Raw genomic sequence first — 21,660 nt, 5'->3', positions numbered from 1 at the left:
ACGTGACCCCCACACACACACACACCTGCAGACGTGACCCCCACACACACACCTGCAGACGTGACCCCCACACACACACCTGCAGACGTGACCCCCGCACACACACCTGCAGACGTGACCCCCACACACACACACCTGCAGACGTGACCCCCACACACACACACCTGCAGACGTGACCCCCACACACACACACCTGCAGACGTGACCCCCGCACACACCTGCAGACGTGACCCCCGCACACACACCTGCAGACGTGACCCCCACACACACCTGCAGACGTGACCCCCACACACACGGCACGCACCGCAGGGGACCCGCGGGATGTCTCCCCTCCCCTCTTGGGGACCGAGACGCTAGCCGAGACTTGACTGAGCGCAGGCGCTGAGGGACGTTCCCTGTAGGCGGTGTGCACGTGGCTCTGTGAAGCGAGTATTCCAGACAATGTCTTCTCCAATGCAAGTGCACCTGCTGTGTCCGTGGATACGCTGGTCTGCACACAGCGTCTCAGGGCACGAGTTCCTCCTTTTTCCTGCAACCTCACACGATTCGGAGTGTGCTGATTTCTCCATCTTCCCTGCATCCCGTTGAATTCACACGGAGGCTTGTGAGACGCCCCCGGGTTTCTGTCTCACTAACGAGTTGTTTCTAACTGGGAAGGAATAGCTTTTCCCCCTCGGTGGCAGAGGAAGCCCCTCTTCTGTGGACGTGAGTTTCTGGTGCGCCAGGAGGACGGCCGTCCGCTGCCATTCACCGATTCGGCTGTCATTCCTCGTGACCCACGGTTCGGGAACAGGCTCGGAAATGAACGTCTAGTTAGTGCGTGCGCGTGACCAGCCACGAGCAGACGCCGGAGAATGCCGCAGAGGGCACGGGCGTGGAAGCCGGACGAGGCGCCAAGGGCGTGTCTCAGGAAACGACGGACCGCCGCCTCCACCCTCGAATCTAGAAACATCCGTCACGCCACGGTGTAAAACCGTAGGGAGTGAAACACCACCTTGGACACTGAGCGCACCTCGGCCTGATGCTCAGTCTTGTATCCGTCTGTAGGAATGTGGATCAAGTGTTCATTTTTTATCTGCTGGGAGCTTTGAAGAATTTCCTTTCTTCCCTTTGCAGCAAAGCCTCACTGGGTTCAGCTCATCGAAGACGTGGAGACCGCGGTGGGGGACAGCCTGCACTGGCTGTGCCGGGCCAGCGGCAAACCCAGACCCTCTTACCGGTGGCTGAAGAACGGGGAGGCCCTCGTAATGGAGGTAGGCAGCTCCCCGGTGGGGGCCCCTTTCCCCGTCCCCTGTGAGCAGTGCTCACCCAGTGCCTCGGGACAGAGGACAGAGAGAGACAGGGACAGACAGACAGGAAGGGAGAGGGATGGGAAGCATCAATTCTTCACTGCAGCATCTTAGTTGTTCACTGATTGCTTTCTCATATGGGCCTTGACTCCGGGGCTACAGCAGAGCGAGTAACCCCTTGCTCAAGCCAGCGACCTTGGGCTCTAGCTGGTGAGCTTTGCTCAAACTGGCGACCTGGGGTTTCGAACCTGGCACCTCAGCCTCCCAGGCTGATGCTCTATCCACCGTGCCACCGCCTGGTCAGGCTCAACATTGCATTTCATTCGGAAAGGGTGATTTTCATGAGTTTAGTCTGAAAGGCAATAGCACGTTGCTGGTTGTGAGGTGACAGAAGACCTTCTCCCTGTTTCTGGGGTGACACCTTGCATAGTCCCTGGAGAAGGAGGGTGTCTGTCACCAGCCTGCCTGGTCCCGGAATGGGAGCTTTCTCAGTCACTTTCATCTCAAGCTTTCGCTGTCTTTAAACTGTGCACAGAGTCAGTAATGTGCCTCCGATTCCTCTACGTGACGTTCCGTGCGACCTAAAGACCCTTATTGGGCTGCTTTCCACAACCCTCTCCCCTGCACCGAGCCTACAGTGTCTTTAATTGGTGTGATTTTAAAAATATGGTGAAAACCTCCCCAGTTCATGAGATGGAAAGCCCGGTCCATTTTTAAATGTCTGAAATGATCCTGGCCTCCTGCTGAGGCAGTCGGTTAGAGCATCGTTCTAACACTCAAAGATTACAGGTTCAATCCCCGGTCAGGGCACATATGGGAGCAGATCGATGCTTCTCTCTCTCCTCCTTTCCTCCCTTCCTCTCCCTTCCTCTCCCTTACCCTCTCTCTCCCTCCTTCTCTCTAAAATCAATAAATATTTTTTTAAACATCTGAAATGTTAACCAGGCCTGACCTGTGGTGGCGCAGTGGATGAAGCCTCGACCTGGAACGCTGAGGTCACCGGTTCAAAACCCTGGGCTTGCCTGGTCAAGGCACATATGGGAGTTGATGCTTCCTGCTCCTCCCTCCTTTTCTCTCTAAAATGAATAAATAAAGTCTTAAAAAAAACATTAACCATAAGGAAAAGTTAAGTGGCTGCAACATTTCACCCCTTCCTTGGTTGCTTGTCTTACTGATACACATTCGGACAAAGGCTGTTTATCAGTATTTCCAGTGTGCAGCGGTTACGTTAACTCAGGCCCACGTTTTTGGAAAAGGGAGAGTTTACATTTCGTGTCCGAGCGCGTGGTCACCTGAGGACACGCCGGCGGTCTGTGTGGGAAGAGGTGTCGGCCCCTGGGGCCACTGTCCCCGGAAGGGGCGGGCACGTTGACATGTGTGACTCCCGTCCCCGCCCAGGCGAGGACACAGATAGAGAACGGAGCCCTCACCGTGGCCAACCTGAGCGTGGCGGACTCGGGCATGTTCCAATGCGTGGCGGAGAACAAGCACGGCCGCGTCTACTCCGGCGCGGAGCTCAAGGTCCTGGGTAAGCCCCGGCGTCGGTCTCAAACCCTCCGTGCTGCCCACAGCAGAGAGACTTCCTTCTGTATCCCTGTGTCTAACGGTCGCTGCAGTCAGTCAGGCGTCTGAGCCAAGCCCGCTGTCCAGTGACTTCTCGGGGGAGGCAGGGGGTTATGGCCGCACGAGGCCCCCCAGCCGGGGAGACGGTGCCCACGGGGCCTCCTGACCCGACCCGGCGGCTACGGCCAAGCAGCCCCGTCCAGAGACGGTGCCGCTGTGGTGTGCTCTGCTGCTGGGCACAGGCGGGCGTCCCGGCTTCAAGGACGAGTCTGAAGGAGCTGCCTTTTCTTCCGTAACCTGGCTAGAGGCGTCCGGCACTGGGCGCAAGGAAGCTCTGAGTAGCCCCGACTCCGTCCCTGAAAGGCTGAGGTTTCTCCGGCCTCCCGCACTGCAGGTCTCGGGGAGGAGAGCGGCCCTGTTGCGTTTGGGGCAGGTGGGCAGAAAACACTTTCAAGTTGCAAATGACTGAAAATCCAGTTGTAATTGAGAGCGTGGCCGAGTGTAGCGTGAGAAGGAAGGAGGGAAGGAGGGAGGGAGAGAAGGAGAGAGGGAGGGAGGGAGGGAGGGAGGGAGAGAAGGAGGGAGGGAGGGAGAGAGAGAGGGAGGGAAGAAGGGAAGGAGGGAGAGAAGGAGAGAGGGAGGGAGGGAGGGAGGTTGGTTACAGGAAGAAAGCAGGGAGGGAAGGGAGGAATGAAAGAAGGAAGGAGGAAGGACAGGAATGGAAGGCACACTGGTTACAGTTTCCTGTAATTAAAATGAACCTTGGGACTTCAGCTCAGCCCGGCCTGGGACTCGGTGCCACCAGACTGTCAGGTGTCTGTGCTGCCTACCATGTGTTCACTTTCCGTTGCCGGGACAGGCTGGTGGAGAAAGGTGACTTCCTTTATTGCTCCGATGGACGTCGGCGTCCTGCGTGTCACTGGCCCTCAGAGCCGATGGGTCCCACCCCCGCGGCTGCCCTGGGGAGGCCCTGATGGACGGACTTGGCCGGCCATCCCCAGCCGGGGATGATCTTGCTCCAGGGACATTGGGACCCGTCTGGGGACATTTTCGGTTGTCACAAGTGAGGGGTAGGGGCTCCTGCCGTGGGGCGGGCAGAGGCCGGCGAGGTGACGTATCCCACAGAAACTCTCACGGGCCAGCCTGTCACCACCAGTGATCCAGCCCTGAATGCCAGGTATCGCGTGGAGATGTCCTGATGTAACAGAAAGCAGGGCTCTCAGGCCTGGTTTCCGGAGGACAGGAGCACGTGTCATCTGCCCCAGGAGGACTGACCCTCAGCTGTCACGCTGGCTCCGGCCACCGCGCCGGGAAGGGGGTGCGTCCGCTGGGGAGTGGGGTCTGCACACGCGGTCAGGTCCATGCGCTGCTGGGCCCCTGACCACAGGCGTGCGTCTTTCCCACGATGCACCTGCACCCACAGGCCGCCTGAGCCTTTTATTGGGAGAACATGAGATAGGTGTTGGTTTTTAATGATTTTATTGAAGTAGAAAGGTCATTTTGGTTGGTTTGAGTAAAAAACATTCTTTAAGAATCACAGTGTTTAAGACCAGCAGCCTCTGGATTCATGTCTCCGTTGTCCACAGTCCCACAGAGAGTCTCGTGTGTGGTACGATTTCCACTCACCGGAAAGTAAATTACCTGCCCTGTGGTTTTGCCACGGGATGGAACGAGCAGGTTTGATATTTGGGGAGTTGCACTCAGTGTTTTCTCCACACTCGCGTCCAAGGATGACCTCTGATTAACATGTCATTTCCCTCAATGAGCCCCTGTTACCTGGGGTGAATGTCCCTGTGTTTCCGATCGGCGTCCCGGAAGTCATCGGCTAACGTGGGGTCTGGTACAAGTGAGAGTATTTAACCCGATGTCGTCACGTGATAGAATAACGCACGTGTTCATCTATTGCTCAGACGAGGAGGTTGACGTCACCGTAGGAACGTTTTACAACAGCCTGTCCATCTTTGTGGGGGAGGCTCCGTCAGCACTGAGCGTCCACTGACTGCGGCTCGAGCGCCACGCCCGGGGCCACGGCCCTGCTCTTGGGACACAGGACAGACACCCACTGTCCCTGTGGCACAGACAGGACCCAGGACCGCGCTGTTTTAAAGCTTTGCAGTGAACTTGCCAGATTTCCGTATGAAGTGTCTCTCTCGAGAGCACAGGGGTGGGGGTGAGATTTGACCCTGAGACCCCGGGGTGATGCCCGTCATCGGCTGGGAACCAAGTCCCGACCGCCGTGTGTCAGCAAACATTACGAGCGGCCAGTGCGGAATCAACCGTTGAGGCCGACGGGGACGTGACCGAGTGGAGCCGGACGCTGAGCCCCTGTCTCTCTCTCTCTCTCTCTCTCTCTCTCTCTCTGCAGCTTCCGCTCCCGACTTCTCCCGGACGCCCATGAGGAAGCTGGTGCGGGCGCAGGTGGGCAGCGAGGTGGGCCTGGACTGCCGGCCGCGGGCCGCCCCCCGGGCCCTGGCCTCCTGGAAGAGGGGCGCGGTGACCGTGCGGGACGACGGAAGGTACTCCGGGTCCACCCGGGCGTGGCTTGTTCCCCCTCCCCCGGGGTGGCTGGTTCCTGTCACCCTTCCCCACAGCGGAGTGACAGTGGGTTCACCAGCAGAGTGGGTTCCGCCGGGAATAACTGGGATGGGGCCTCCACGGGGGGACAGTGAGCTGGGGTGAACCCTCCCCGACTCGAAGGGGCACAGGGGGCTCCATTCCCCATCCTGGAGGAGGAGGGGCTGGGAGGAGCTCAGAGGGGTGGCAGCTCCTTGTGGGCTGGGCGTCCCCGTCACCAGGACCCCAGCCTGGGGACCACCGGCTGCAGGTGCAGGTGATGACGGACCAGGGGAGGTGTCCTGCTGGGCCAGGAGAAACCCCTCCCCCCGCCGGCTGTCCTGCTCTGGCCCGGGTGGGGTCCGGGTGGCAGAGAGGGGCGGCCTCCTGTTCGGGGTCCCCTGACGGTTCACTGTCCACACGTGGAGACGGGCTTTCCAGGGGGAGGGGGACGCTGCAGCCGGCCCGTGGGGGGCGAGGTGTCTGAGGCCCAGGTAGGACGCGTGGGCTGTGGGCCCCTCCTGGGGGTGGGAGTCGGGTTTTGAAATCTAAAGCTAGAGACTCAGCTGCCCTCTTCCCCGCGGAATGCGGGATCTCAGACAGGGTTCTCCGTCCCCGTCGGCTGGTGAGACTCAGGCGGGAACGATAAGGAATTCCGGCCCGGACCCGGGCTCAGCGCGTGTCTGGTGGCCCAGCCTCCCGGGCAGAGGGGAGGTGGTGCCGTGACCCCACAGGACAGGTGGATGCCAGCACCGCCACATCCTGTGCCGAGCGAGCTTGGCGTGGCCGGCACCTGTCTGAGCGGAGGCTCTCTGGGTTTCCAGGGGACTTAGCGTCATTAAAACCAGGGGGCGGAAAGCGGGCCAGGATCTGGTCTCCTCTCCGCTCGGTCCTGAGCCCGCGCAGGGCACTGACTCCCCGTCCTGCGTCTGACACCCTTGTTGCCAGCGGGGTGACGGGTTAGTGCTGCTTCCCGTCCTGAGGGCCAGCGTGGGGGTGGGGCACACAGATCCCTGTCGGGCGCGAGGTCAGTCCCTGGCAGAGGCTGAACCTGGCAGTCGGCCACTGTTATTCACCGAGTCCTTGCGACGGGCTAGGTGTTAGGCTCAGAAGTGGTGATGAGCAGAAGGATGTCCCTGGAGACGTCCGTGTCCTTGTCCTGGAAACCTCTGGTTACATCGTAACACACGACAGAAGGTAGTTACATTGTAGGTGGACTTGGGGTGGCCAGCCAGGTGGCTGTCACATAGGACACTGTCCAGGGTGTGTGGGTGGGCTCACGAGCTCACCGGAGCCCTGAAAGGGGGATGAGGAGAGAAAGAGCGACGCCCGCAAGCCAGCGAGGAGGCGGGTGAGGTTTCGGGAGCGAGCAGGACCCGGCTGGACTGCGGGCTTCGAAGACGGCAGAGGGGCCGCTGGCAACGGCATTTCCGACTCCTCCACGAGGCGGGGGCCCACAGGGTCCTCAGTCTGCGACCCCGGGACTGATTCCACCGGAAGGAGCCAGAAGTGATTCTAGAACCTTCCACAGGAACCCAGCCCCAACACCCCCGGTTTTAGCCAGGGAGACGCCCCACCACGTTGCGCTGCCGACTCCGGAGCTGTGAGATCACGAATTTGTGAGGCTTTGGCCGTCCGAGTTGACAGGAACCCGTCGTAGAAGAAAGAGCCACGGGTGCAGACTCCACACGCATCAGCCCGTCCCTGAAATATCCCTGCAACACTGGGACGGGGACGTCATGTTGTTGTCACCTCGTGTACGAGCAAGAGCGGAAGCCCAGGGGCGTCGAGTGATCACCCCAGGTCACACGTCAGGGTTCGGCTCCAAGCACCTCGGACTCTGGGCTGTAACCACGGAGCCTCTTCGAGGCCCCGGGCACGGGACCCAGCATCTTAGTGGGGTCCCCAGCCCTTGAGGCGGGACCTGGAGTATTCTTGTGGGTGAGGAGGAGAAGATAGACAAATAGAAGGTCGCAGCCCAGGAAAGGTGGGTTTGCTTTTCCAGAATCGCCGAGTCGGACTGGAGACCCCCAGGCCGACCTGCTTTGTTAGACGGCGGGCCCCACGGTACTGGCCTGAGCTGGTGATGACCCGGCCTGCCGTCCACAGGACCTCGCTCACGCAGACCCTGCGTCGGGAGGGTGACCTCGTGGAAGTGAGCCTGGTGGTGCCGGACAGAACGGACTTCTGCAGCCGGAAGCTGGATATTGACCTGGAGTTAACTTTTCTGCAAGCCGGATTAAATAAGTAGAGCAGGGGTCCCCAAACTATGGCCCGTGGGCCGCTGTGGCCCCCTGAGGCCATTTATCCGGCCCCCACCGCAAGTCCGGAAGGGGCACCTCTTTCATTGGTGGTCAGTGAGAGGAGCACTGTATGTGGCGGCCCTCCAACGGTCTGAGGGACAGTGAACTGGCCCCCTGTGTAAAACGTTTGGGGACCCCTGAAGCAGAGGGTTATGGTAAAACTAGTTCATTTTGACGGTGCTGGAAGTTAAGTCTCCCTGTAAAAATACTGCTATTCTGGGGCCCAAAAAATATTTTAAATGATTTTAATCCTCTCTGTAAATTAAATACGGACTGTGTCCCGGGGACTTCAGTGCTTTGCACAATGACAGGTCCACGTGTCCTCACGGCGGGGGCTGCAAGAGGCAGAGGCTCTTGATTGTAAATTTACAGGGAATTAAACCGATGAAGAGATTGAGCTAAAAGCATGGAGGGCCGACTTGACCGCATGTGTCGGGGTGGGCGAGCGCAGGGAGGGGCGGCGTCTGAGCTCCGGACCCCACCTGCAGCGCTGTGCCCGGCCACTCACTCCCCCGGGCTGTCGGGACCCCCAAGCTGACCGGTTAAAGATCTGAGCTACAGGAGGACAGGAAGGAGTCAAGGGCAGACCCTCAGCGTCCGTCCTGGGCACCGGGCAGGGCCAGCGGCCGTGCAGGGAGACGGACATCACTGAAGGGGGAGGACGGGGAGGCAGGGACGGCTCAGCCCGGGCACCGGGCAGGGAGACAGGACGTCACTGAAGGAGGAGGACGGGGAGGCAGGGACGGCTCAGCCCGGGGCCAGACGCAGTGTCTGCGCACCTGGACGGTGACAGGTTGGGACTTAGGACAGAGGCCAGGCTGCGGGTGGGAGCGTGGTGTTCTGCGCGAGTAGATGGCAGCGGGAACCACGTGGGGGGCCATGTGGTCTGGGAGGCGCCTCCCTGAGCCTGGGGAGGGTCTGCCTCTCCCCTTGGAAGCTGACGGAAACTTCCACATCAAGTGGAGGATGGCTGCTGTTAGTGTTGTTGACAGGGCAAGTGTTTACAATGTACAAGGTACTAATTTATTAAGTCAACTCAAGTCAGAGGTCCGCGTGAGTCACCAGCCAACCCGGATACCGAACGGTGACAAGACCGGAGTCGGCACGGAGCAGAGTCGCGTTGTTTTGATTTGAGATCGTTTTGCTTCTCACGTTCTCCGTGTATGTATGTATTATCACCCGTTACCCAGGAGACGCCGTGAACGCCTTTTTCTGGGCCCTCGGCCCGCTCTTCCTTCTCCGCGTCCTGTGGCGTTTCTCGTGCGGCGGCGTGCACACGTGTCCTCACCCCCACGTGTCTTCCAGGCCTGAATTAGAACCGGAGGCTCCTCCCTGCTTGAAGCAAAGTGAAATCGAGAACGACCCCAGAGAACGCAGCCAGGCCCAGCTCGCGGGAAGAAACTGCCAGCCGGCACATTTTAAAGGCTGTTCAGCTTTGCCGCGTCCCCGGGTGATATATTTAAAACCCATTAACCAATTATTTTTTAAAGTGAGGCTTTCACGCGAACGGTGTTCCTTACGACAGTGGAGGTTTGACTGCAGGAGCCTCAGCTCAGAAGACAGAGAACGGCCCATTGCTTCTAATTAAACACATTAAAATTGTTTTATGTTCCGTGCAGCATTTAATACTGTAGAAACTCAACTGCTTTTAAGAGGAAGGAATGGTAAAAGGTTTATTCCAAATATTAACAGCCGCCATGATGTAGACCAGTGGTTGTCAACCTGGTCCCTACCGCCCACGAGTGGGCGTTCCAGCTTTCATGGTGGGCGGTAGCGGACCAACCAAAGTATAAATAAAAAGATAGATTGAACTATAGTAAGTTGTTTTATAAAGATTTATTCTGCCAAACTTAGCGAAAATCCGACATAGAGTACTTGGTAAGTAATTATTATTATATGCTTTAACTTGCTGTAATTCTGCTTTATAAATTTTATAAAGTAAAGTGACTTCCCTACTTGATAAATCACCATGACTGTGGAACCGGTGGGCGGTTAGAAAGTTGTACTCCTAAGAGATACAAAAGTGGATGGTAGGTATAAAAAGGTTAACTACATTGTAGACAATGCTTCTAAAATGGATTAACTACCATATATCCCCATGTATAAGATACATTCATTTTCGAAAAATTTGGGGTCTAAAGTCCATCTTATACAGCGCATCTTGTACAATGGTTGTAGATTTTTTTACTTGCATTTCCCGCTTCTTTGCGCTTATTCTTGTGCTCATTGTTGAAGACGGATGCGTTGTCAGACACAGATGAGGACAAGCTAACAGATGGGAGTTTGGACAAGGATGAGGACGTGTATGCATTTTATGATGAATAAAACCTGAGTTCAATAGCTTTATGTAATGCATTCTTTTTTCAAATTTTGGGCCCCCGAGTTAATGTGTCTTATACATGGGGGCGTCTTCTACATGGGGAAATGCGGTAATTCTCAGTGCATGTTTGCACAGAGGTAGCAGCCAGTGTTTCAAGTGCCCTGAACGAGATATGCAGTCCGGTTCTGTTTCCATGGCATTCCTGAAAAGGGCACAGCGCTGGGCACAGAGAACAGCCAACACTGCTCGTCAGGGTGGGGGTGGGTGGAGACGGTGACTCCACTGAGGACACCTGCACTGTGGACACTCACCTGACAGCCGTGGCCGCCAGGTCTGCACGCGGGGACTTGGGAGAAGGAATCCTTCTCGACCTTGATTGTGACAGTGGTCACATGACCTCATTCCTCTGTTAGAACTCACAGAACTGTCCACCGAAAACGGTGCCTTAGACGGTTTGTAGACACCTTAACGTTCTTTTTGTGTGTGTGACAGAAACAGAGGGACAGACAGGGACAGACAGACAGGAAGGGAGAGAGATGAGAAGCATCAACTCATAGCTGTGGCTCCTTAGTTGTTCATTGATTGCTTTCTCATATGTGCCTTGACTGGGGGCTCCAGCTGAGTGAGTGACCCCTTGCTCAAGCCAGCGACCATCGGGTCAGGCCTTTGACCTCGCACTCAAGCTGGTGAGTCCGCGGTCAAGCGAGAGACCTCAGGATCTCGAACCTGGGTCCTCCGCATCTCAGTCCGACACTCTGTCCACTGCGCCGCCGCCTGGTTGGGCTCACGTAGTTTTACATTCGTCTCCTCCCGAGTGTGTGAGCAGCTTCCTGTCATTTAAAAGCTCAGACACGCTCTCCTCTGCCACCTCGGCCTCTTGGGAAACACGGGGCCATTCACTCCCCGAGATCACTTCAGAGCAGAATCTGAACTCGCGTCTGTGAGCAGAACCGGGTCCACAGAGCAGGGTCCACAGAGCAGGGTCCACAGTGCAGGTGTCCACAGTGCAGGTGTCCACAGAGCAGGTGTCCACAGTGCAGGGTCCACAGATCTGGTGTCCACAGTGCAGGGTCCACAGTGCAGGGTCCACAGTGCAGGGTCCACAGAGCCGGTGTCCACAGAGCCGGTGTCCACAGTGCAGGGTCCACAGAGCAGGGTCCACAGAGCAGGTGTCCACAGAGCCGGTGTCCACAGTGCAGGTGTCCACAGAGCCGGTGTCCACAGTGCAGGTGTGCACAGAGCAGGGTCCACAGAGCAGGGTCCACAGTGCAGGTGTCCACAGTGCAGGGTCCACAGAGCCGGTGTCCACAGTGCAGGTGTCCACAGTGCAGGGTCCACAGTGCAGGGTCCACAGAGCCGGTGTCCACAGTGCAGGGTCCACAGTGCAGGGTCCACAGTGCAGGGTCCACAGAGCCGGTGTCCACAGTGCAGGGTCCACAGAGCAGGGTCCACAGAGCAGGTGTCCACAGAGCCGGTGTCCACAGTGCAGGGTCCACAGAGCAGGGTCCACAGAGCAGGTGTCCACAGTGCAGGGTCCACAGTGCAGGTGTCCACAGAGCAGGGTCCACAGAGCAGGTGTCCACAGAGCTGGTGTCCACAGTGCAGGGTCCACAGAGCCGGTGTCCACAGAGCAGGGTCCACAGAGCAGGTGTCCACAGTGCAGGGTCCACAGAGCAGGTGTCCACAGTGCAGGGTCCACAGAGCAGGTGTCCACAGTGCAGGGTCCACAGAGCAGGTGTCCACAGTGCAGGTGTCCACAGTGCAGGTGTCCACAGAGCAGGTGTCCACAGTGCAGGTGTCCACAGTGCAGGGTCCACAGAGCAGGTGTCCACAGTGCAGGGTCCACAGAGCAGGTGTCCACAGTGCAGGGTCCACAGAGCAGGTGTCCACAGTGCAGGTGTCCACAGTGCAGGTGTCCACAGAGCAGGTGTCCACAGAGCAGGGTCCACAGAGCAGGTGTGCACAGAGCAGGTGTGCACAGAGCCGGTGTCCACAGAGCCGGTGTCCACAGTGCAGGGTCCACAGAGCCGGTGTCCACAGTGCAGGGTCCACAGAGCCGGTGTCCACAGTGCAGGTGTCCACAGTGCAGGGTCCACAGTGCAGGTGTCCACAGAGCCGGTGTCCACAGTGCAGGTGTCCACAGTGCAGGGTCCACAGAGCCGGTGTCCACAGTGCAGGTGTCCACAGTGCAGGGTCCACAGAGCAGGGTCCACAGAGCCGGTGTCCACAGTCCAGGTGTCCACGGTCCAGGTGTCCACAGTGCGGGTCTCCAGAAGCCATTAGGAAGCAGGGAGAAGAGGTCTGTCCAGCCCTGGACAGGGGGAGGGCAGCTCCCTGAGGAATGCCCCATCAGGGAACTGACCCTGGAGCTGACTCAAAGGACCTGTGGAAGTTGGCAAGTGGAGTAGAGAAGTCGCTGTAAACAAAGTAACTGGACAGACAGGACGTGAAGCTGGGTACTTGTCCGAGCTGTGGCCGTGGTCCAGGCAACGACGACCAGGCAGATAAGAAAGCAGGAGCGAGTTCTCTCCCAGATGGAGACCGACCCTTGTCCCCTGCCCCCACCCACAGGAGGTGGACACGGCAGAATGGTCCTTGTCCTCACCAGGGACAGGGAGACGCGGGAGCAACTGTGCCTGAGCCCCAGGGAGCAGAGCAGCCCCGCCCCTCTCTGGGCTGCCCACCTGCACCCCCACTTTGCTGACGCCCCAGCTGGAGAGAGGAAGGGCCCCGTAGGGGAGGGCACGTGACACCACAGCCTTTAGGGGGGAGTGAGGTGATCGAGACGTCTGCCCAAGACGCTGCGTTTGGAGTGGGCTCGTGGGAAAGTGTCCCCCCCCTCCCCACTCCAGAGGCACTCACCGGCCCTGCTCACCACAGGCAGTTACCTTTCTCTGTGTACTTGTGTGATTATGGCCATGAATTATTCATGCCTGATTGGCAGGCAGTATGCTAATGACTATGCATGTTATTCACTGTCGGGTGAGTTAATAGCAAGTTTTACTTGCTTCTCGGTTTAATTGTAGCCCCTGGAAAGGGCAAAGCAGCCGAGTCAGACAGATGGGGTCAGGCTGTGGGTCTGCCTCTCCCCCTCCCCTGCCCTGGGTGTGACACCAGACACGTCAGTCACCCCTGGGTCCTGGCTGCCTTGCATGTGACACGAGCCAGAAAGCCCTCCGGGCAGGGCTCATCCTCCCGTTGGGCAGCACCGGCCTGGCACACGGGCTCGGTCGACCGAACGTCCGGTCTTCCTGGTGTTTCCTTCGCACAGGCTCCCTGCAGCCCCGTCCCTGCCGTTTCTCTGGCGCTCTGGTTGCCTCTTGGTGGACCTCAGTGACTGAAGTCACAAAGATAAGAGTAGGATCGCGTACACAGAGGCTTCGACTCTTAACGGCTTCTCCGTGGGGTCTCAGACAGGGGCCCTGCTGAGGCTGGGGTTGTTTTGTTTTTTTTCTTCAGGGAGAGGAGGGAAGGCAGAGACAGAACCCTGCATATGCTCAGCCCCGGATCCACCCAGCAAGCCCACGAGGGAGCGATGCTCTGCCCATCTGGGGCTGTTACTTGGCAACTGAGCTCTTCTTAGCACCTGAGGCGGAAGCCATGGAGCCATCCTCAGTGCCCGAGGCTAACTCACTCTAATCAAGTCATGGCTCTGGGAGAGAGAGAGAGAGAAGGAGAGAGAGGAAGGAGGAGAAGCAGATGGGTGCCTCTCCTGTGTGCCCTGATTGGGAATCGAACTTGGGACTTCCAAATGCCAGGCTGATGTTCTACCATGGAGCCAACCGGCCAAGCCCAGGGTTGTTTCTTTTTTTTTTTTTTCCTTTTTTTTTTTGTATTTTTCTGAAGCTGGAAACGGGGAGAGACAGTCAGACAGACTCCCACATGTGCCCGACCGGGATCCACCCGGCACGCCCACCAGGGGGCGATGCTCTGCCCCTACGGGGCGTCGCTCTGTTGCGACCAGAGCCACTATAGCGCCTGGGCAGAGGCCAAGGAGCCATCCCCAGCGCCCGGGCCATCTTTGCTCCAATGGAGCCTCAGTTACTGGAGGGGAAGAGAGAGAGAGGAAGGAGAGGGGGAGGGGTGGAGAAGCAGATGGGCGCTTCTCCTGTGTGCCCTGGCCGGGAATTGAACCTGAGACTCCTGCACGCCAGGCCGACGCTCCACCATTGAGCCAACCGGCCAGGGCTGGCCAGGGTTGTTTCTAATGTGAACTGTTCTCACCATGTTGCCTGGACCCTGGAGAGTATTAGGACTGGATTAAAAGGGAAAGAGTTGAGGAATGAGAAAAGGCCTTTCATTTTTTTACAACAACTAATTGAATTTTACATTATTTAAATCTTCTTAAATATATAAATTCTACCCAAATATCATTAAAGAAATAGCTGCTTTCAAATGTTTTCTGAAATTATATCAGCTAAATTTTGCAGGTGACCATGCAGGTGTTAAATTTGTATTTCAGGTATGACTTTTATGGGCCCTGGTCAGTTGGCTCAGTGGTAGAGCATCAGCCTGGTGTGTGGAAGTCCTGGGTTTGATTCCCGGTCAGGGCACACAGGAGAAGTGACTATCTACTTCTCCACCCCTCCCCCCTCTCCTTTCTCTCTCTTCTCCTCCCACAGCCATGGCTTGATTGGTTCAAGCATATCGGCCCCTGTTGCTGAGAACGGCTCTGTGGAGCCTCCTCCTCAGGCACTAAAAATAGCTCAGTTGGGAGCAAGGCCCCAGATGGGCAGAACAACTTCCCCAGACAGGGGCTGCCAGGCGGATCCTAGTTGGGGCAAGTGCAGGAGTCTGTCTCTGCCTCCCTTCCTCTCAGTTGGAAAAGAAGAAGAAGAAGAAACGACGACTTCTGTGGACTATGAAAGTCAAGGTCACTTGACAGACAGGTGGGCCATGCTGTGAGTTCAGGAGGGCAGCTGACTGATGACTCTGCTGCAGACCCGTGTCTGGTCCCAGATCAGCATGCGACTTCCTACCTGCCAGGCCCAGCACCCAGGTCTCACTCGCTGGGTGTCTCCGCCCACGTTGTGCGCGTCTGGTCCACAGCGTTGCTCACCCACGCCAGAAACCGCACCTGCAGCCCAGGCCCTCTCGCACTGAAAATTCAAAGAAAAAGAATATTGATGCAGTTGTGGAAACCGGCAGCATCACTGCTCACTTACTGCCTTTGCATTTTTTAAAAAAATAATACGTTAGTTAGATAAGAAAAACGGGAGTTTTCTCTCGACGTAAGTCTGGGGACCGCTGCAGCTCTGTCGGGAGTGGGTGGGAGCGCCCGTAGCGTTCGTTGCATTTGACTCACAGTTGAAAGAAAGAAACCCTTCTCAGAGCGCTCAGCGTTTCTGGGTCCTCCGGCTGGAGTGCCCTCCCTCACCTGGAACCCCTGACACTCGCCCCTGGTGTCCCCTCTGTGTTCCTCGCTGCGGGACCCTCCCCGAGCCTAGCAGGCAGGACCCATCGAGCCCCCTAGCAGGCAGGACCCTTCGAGCCTCCCAGGTCAGTGTGGTCCTCTGTCCGCGCGTCACCGGCACAGCGGGGTAGGTGTGTGCGAAGCGCCGGCCGCCCGGGTCTCAGCTGCTCCTCCTTTCCTGGTGACGCCTCCGCGGGTGTGTCGTTTCAATATTTGTTCACTCATCACACATTAATTGGGCGCCTACTGTTTCCACCGCTGTCGCCGCATCGCAGACACTAGTTAACAGCGTGGAACAATCGGTTTGGCTCTGGGTTCGCGGGTTGGAAACTGGGGAGAGGCTTGGGCGGGTGTGTCCGCTCCCCTGTCCTGTGCCGGACGGCGGGTGGGGCCGAGCTCCCGCGGCCGAGAGGTCTGCCGCTGCGTCCGCGTTGGGTCACAAGGCCCTTCCCCGGGCTCTGTCCTCCTGGGCCAGTTGGGGTTCTCCCAAAGCACGGTGGTGGCCAGAGAGAAAGTCAAGATGTGGACGTGACAAGATTTCAAGAGGGAAGATTCCAGCCACCAAAGGGGAAGCCGAAACCCTCGGCTTGGGCGCTGCTGACCCTCACTTTCCCTTCACCCCGGTGGCCTCCTGTGAGTTGCCCTGGTGACCAGGTTCAAAGGGAGGGAGAGGTAGGATTTGAGGGAGCAGGTGGAGGGGAACTGACCACGGCCGCCCTGGGGACGCAGCCTGGCTGACCACCCGGCCGGCCAGGCGTCACGCGGGGCCCCCCAGGGTGAACAAGGCGGTGCCCCCCCCCCCGGGGTGAACACGGCGGTGCGGCCCCGCCCTGAGGCGCTCGCAGAGGGATGGACAGGAGCAAGCAAGTCAAGAAGACAACGGCGGAGGGACCTCGAGAAGGGCCGGGTTAGGAAGTCACGTTGGGCGAGAACTGGAAGTGAGAAGCCCGGGTCCGGCCACGGACTGGACGGAGACCCTTCCTGGAGGTGGCCGGGCGGGAACCAAGGGCTGGGTGTGGGGGGTCTGGCTGACGTGGGGCCCGGGAGGAAGGGCGGGGCTGCAGCTTCTGATGTGGGGGGGGGGGGGCCTGGGAGACCACGGTCACCACGGAAACCATGTCGGGGTTCACCTGAGATGGAGTGAGCTGTCCCGAGGGGTTGGTGCAGGAGTGACGCGGTCTGGGGAAAGCTCATACGGGCTGTGGCGTGGACGGCGGTGACCAAACAGGCGGACAAGCGGGTCCAGCGAGGGGGCAGCTTGGAGTGGGCGACGTCCCGGAGCCCTGACTCGGGGCAGCGGGGGAGGGGCGGAGCGTGACAGGATGTTTCGGGTGAACTTGCGCCCCGGAGGGGATGCCCCACCCCAGCGGCCACATTCTAGCACATTCCTGGTGGGCGGTGCCTGAGCGCTGCGTCCCGCGTGGCCCTCGGAGGGACGTCACTCCCAGAGGCGGGGCGTCCAGCCTTCCTCCGCGCGTCCACGCCCCCAGGACGCTGGGGCCCCCAGGACGCTGGGGCCCCCAGGACGCTGGGGCCCCCAGGACGCTGGGGCCCCCAGGACGCTCGGGCCCCCCCAGGACGCTCGGGCCCCCCCAGGACGCTCGGGCCCCGGGACGCTCGGGCCCCCGGGACGCTCGGGCCCCCCCGGGACGCTCGGGCCCCCCCGGGACGCTCGGGCCCCGGGACGCTCGGCCCCCAGGACGCTCGGGCCCCCAGGATGCTCGGGCCCCGGGACGCTCGGGCGGTCCTTGCTGACCTGCTGACCAGAGTTTCGTTCTCGTTCACCTGGCTTCTCGTGCCCATCATTTTCTCTACTTAATTTATTGCAGCCATTTCTTGGAAATACATGAAACTGATTTTTTTTTATAGATTTCTACTTGAGGCTTCCTATTAAAAACCCGGAACGTGCTGTGTTTCTGTGTAGCCTCCTCCCTGAAGCTCGTGGTGGAACCGGGGGCGGAGGGCGGCGAGGGGCAGCCGGACGCGGCGCCTCCTCTGTGCAGAGCAGTGACCGGAACGCGGGCGGAGGGCGGCGAGGGCGCGCTTCCCCCAGTCCGATGCCAGGAAGGCGCGATCCATAATTTATGACGCGGTGTAAGCTCTGATGAGCTCGTTCACGGAGTTGATTTCCTGCTGCCTGAAAATCTAAAAAAAAAAGTCATTCCATACTCTGACTTTTTCCACTTCCCAACCTTCTTGGTGGCATTTCCGGTTCCGTCTCCCTGCAGACATTGTCACCTGGCTGTTTCTGGGGGACAGTTGGGAGTGTGTCTCGCCCTTCGCGACCCGTGATCCTGAACAAAGTCTCTCACTGAGGGTGAATGCAGAAAACTCGCATTGGTTTTGAAAGGAAAGGTGTCATCCGACCTCTGTGGGGCGTTGGAGGGCTAAGGACAGAGGCGTCTTAGACTTTGGGTCGTCTCAGGAACTTACATGGTCCGGGAGTGACTAGTATACTCCCTGGGGAAATTCCTAGTATTTGGAAGCTTGAAATTAATCATCTGCGCCTGTAGTTTGGGAAGCGTAAGGACCTCACACCTCCCTGTACTTGTTATTAATTACTCATTCTGTTAAGCTGCCCTGTAGGAACGACTTTGTTTTCCAGTTAATTTCAGTCACTTACATCGTGTCTCCTTCCAAAACAAGTTGACACAGCTCATCGGAGTCTCCGCGTAGGTTGAGACAACACGTTTATTGAAAAAATACCGCGTGCCTGGCACCGACGTTTGGCGGCCCGCGGCCCTAGGGAAGTAGGAGCCGGGGCTGAGGAGCGAGTCAGGGAGGGGACACAGACTCGCCAAGCCGGCCCCAGACTGTGGCCGAGGAGGGCACAGGACCCAGGTGGCCTCAGGGTCCTGGCAGCTCAGGTCTCGTCACGGTGAGCGCTGGAAGGGAGGAGACAAGGTTACTTTCTGTTTCTGCCACAAATCAAAGTCTGAGCAGGGAGAGCAGAGGACGTCGCTCAGAACAGTTCCTCCGAGTGTGGTCCCCGTCGGCCAGGTTCACGGGGACCTGTGAGAAAGGCACATCCCGGGCCCCTCCAGCCCCCCGCAGGTGGTGCACACGGCTGAGGGTGATTTCGGGGAGCCCTGCAGGTGAGGGGGGCCCAGGGAAGTCTGAGAAACCCGGCGAGGCCTTGCATGTCCACCTCTCTGCTGGGCTTTGACTGCTCTGCTACGTCTGCATAGAACGGGAAGGGGACTCCCCGAAGGAAGGGGACTCCCGGAAGGAAGGGCACTCCCCGAAGGAAGGGCACTCCCCGGAGGAAGGGGACTCCCCCAAGGAAGGGCACTCCCCGAAGGAAGGGCACTCCCCGAAGGAAGGGGACTCCCCGAAGGAAGGGGGACTCCCCGAAGGAAGGGCACTCCCCGAAGGAAGGGGACTCCCCGAAGGAAGGGCACTCCCCGAAGGAAGGGGGACTCCCCGGAGGAAGGGGACTCCCCGGAGGAAGGGGACTCCCCCAAGGAAGGGGACTCCCCGAAGTAAGGGGACTCCCCAAAGGAAGATGGTGTTTGTTGTTCTCCAAAGAAAGGAGAGACTCCGGGCAGCTGGCCGGCTTCCTGGAAGCCTCCTGGCACTTAAATACTTTCACTGCGCTCCTCAGGTTGAAGGACGGTGCTGTGTCTCTGGTTGGATTTCCAGGCCCTTCTCGGACCCTTTTGTTTAAAAGAGTCCTCGACGTAGTAAAAAAAATGAACACAAGCAGCACGGATGGGTCACTGCCCTCACCCCCGGGGTCACTCACGGCCCCTGTAGGTGACCTCTCCACCACGGCCGTCTCTGGAAAGTGCAGCTGGCATGCTGGTAAGAGAGGGCCAGGCTGCTGGAGGACCGTGTGTGAACACACGTGTGTGTAAACACAGGAGCACGTCACGTGCGTTTCTGACACATAGCTCAGACCAAGCACATTTTGGAAGCATGTAAAAATCCGGCCGTGGCCGGACGGCACTCGGACTTGGTCCCTGCTCAGCGCCCGTCCTGCTCGAGTGGCCCTCGAGGTGGACGTGGTCACCGACCCCAGTGTGCACTCAGGATTCTCGGTGGGACCGAGGACAGGCCAACCCTTTCTCCGTCACCCAGAGGCTTTCCAGAAGCACCTGTCACACTGTCCCTCTGCTGCGTCTCCCTGTCTGTGTCCTGCTGACCCCCTGCCTATTGGTGTGTGTCCTGACGGACCCTCTGCACTCACAGCCTGTCCCCCAGGACGGTGGGATCCTGGCTCGCTCGCACGGGACGCCCAGGGACGCCCAGGGACGCGCAGGGCCCGGAGCACGGGAGGCAGTGGTGGGTTCCTCGTCCATTCGCGAGGCCCAGCGCTGTGAGGACATGGAGCGCATGCTCAAGGCACGCCGGGTCTCCCTGCTGCTCGGCCCGTGCAGGAGCTCACGGGGACTGCGCCGTGTCCCCTGTGAGCCCTGGGGTTTCCCGGGTCGAGGGCGCGCTACCTGGTTCACAGCAGAAGGCCCGCGGTTTCTCAGTTCCCACGGACTGTTTCCGATTTAAGGGACAGGGTCTCATGCGCACCTTTTATCTCCTCTGAACTAAGAAGCCTGAGCCGCAGGGCGTCTGCCACACGTGTGACTTTGGGAAACACTTCACACTTACTTGACGAAGGACTCTCGCCAGTCAGGCGTAGTGTCCAGCTGGGCGGTTCGGCCATGCCCAGCGAGTCCGGGCGGTGAAGGCTGGGCGTCCCCCACTCAACCGCTGCGTGTGTATGAGCTCTCTCCCGGCTCCTCTATCTCCAGGAGCAAAGAACTAGCTTAAGGCAACATGTCTGTGCGAAGAACTGCTAATGGTGGGAAACCGTGCGGCTTCCCTGCGTTCCTCTGTCTGACTTTGTGTATCTTTCAGAATCTCCTTTTCACAAGACGGAGGACTCAGGATCGCCAACGTGACAAAGGCGGACACCGGGACTTACACCTGCTTCGCCGAGAACCAGTTCGGGAGAGCCAACGGCTCCACACACCTGCTCGTCACAGGTGGGTCCTCGGGCAGGGGCGCCGGGCATCCAGAAAGGGGTGGGAGAGGCACCCTGGGTGGGTGACCACGGAGGTCACCTGTGTGCACACCTGTGTTCCACGTGAGAACCAAGGGAACGGTTCTTACCATTCCCCGCGCACCCGTGTGCCCCCGGGACACGTCGCCGTGGTGGCGGGCATGGGCTCACGGGCGGCGTGTACCCGACCTGCTCCATGTTGGCTGCGCTGCTGGGTGAGGCCTCTTGTGCACGCTGTGTCTTGTTAAGTGCCTGATGGTTTCCGGAGACGTTAAGGCCATGGAAGGACCCGTGACCTCAGTACAAGTCAGAGCGGAGTGTCTGTTCTGCTCATTTATTCATTCAGGGAAACTTGAGCACCTGCTCTGGGCAGTGACCAGACGCTGCCCTGGGTACCTGCTCCCAGCCAAGGTCCAGAGAAGACAAGCAGAGACACTGGTGGGACCAGGAAGCACAGGGCGTGCATCGGGGGGCGAGGGGGCCCCTCCGGGGAGGACACTCTGTCCGAGAGTCCGGGGAGAGGAGGAGTCATGGAGTCCGGGGAGAGGAGGGGTCACGGAGTCCGGGGGGAGGAGGTGTCACGGAGTCCGGGGGGAGGAGGAGGAGTCACGGAGTCCGGGGAGAGGAGGGGTCACAGAGTCCGGGGGGAGGAGGAGTCACGGAGTCCGGGGAGGAGGTTCCGCCCGCGAGTCCGGGGAGAGGAGGGGTCACGGAGTCCGGGGGGAGGAGGGGTCACGGCGTCCGGGAAGAGGAGGGGTCACGGAGTGGGGGGGGGGAGGAGGAGTCACGGAGTCCGGGGAGGAGGCTCCGCCCGCGAGTCCGGGAAGAGGAGGAGTCACGAGGTCTGGGGAGAGGAGGGATCACAGAGTCCGAGGAGGAGGCTCCACCCGCGAGTCCGGGGAGAGGAGGAGTCACGGAGTCCAGGGGCCTCACTGACCTCGGCCAGACTCCGGCTTTGACTCGGAGTGCAGAGAGGAGGCAGAGCGGTGATGTCCTGTGGAGCAGTGGTCCCCAACCTTTTTTGAGACACGGACTGGTTTAATGTCAGAAAATATTTTCACGGACCGGCCTTTAGGGTGGGATGGATAAATGTATCACGTGACCGAGACAAGCGTCAAGAGTGAGTCTTAGACGGATGTAACAGAGGGAATCTGGTCATTTTTTTAAAAGAAAACTTCGTTCAGACTTAAATATAAATAAAACGGAAATAATGTAAGTTA

The 21,660-nt window shown here is 58.9% G+C and overlaps 1 protein-coding gene across 2 annotated transcripts in view; it reads left to right on the top strand.

The window, feature by feature from the left end:
• The window catches only part of LOC136382297 (contactin-3-like), a 210,160-nt gene that overhangs the window by 143,940 nt on the left and 44,560 nt on the right, over positions 1 to 21,660 (top strand). For both annotated transcript variants that reach the window (XM_066351405.1, XM_066351404.1), the window contains exons 9-12: positions 1,117 to 1,253; positions 2,688 to 2,817; positions 5,218 to 5,368; positions 20,296 to 20,423. In XM_066351405.1, coding sequence (XP_066207502.1) covers positions 1,117 to 1,253; positions 2,688 to 2,817; positions 5,218 to 5,368; positions 20,296 to 20,423 — 546 coding nt within the window. The remainder of the gene's footprint in view (positions 1 to 1,116; positions 1,254 to 2,687; positions 2,818 to 5,217; positions 5,369 to 20,295; positions 20,424 to 21,660) is intronic.

This window comes from Saccopteryx leptura, chromosome 10 (genome assembly GCF_036850995.1).
Source record: "Saccopteryx leptura isolate mSacLep1 chromosome 10, mSacLep1_pri_phased_curated, whole genome shotgun sequence".
NCBI lineage: Eukaryota > Metazoa > Chordata > Mammalia > Chiroptera > Emballonuridae > Saccopteryx > Saccopteryx leptura.
This window is presented reverse-complemented; position numbering and strand designations above follow the sequence as displayed.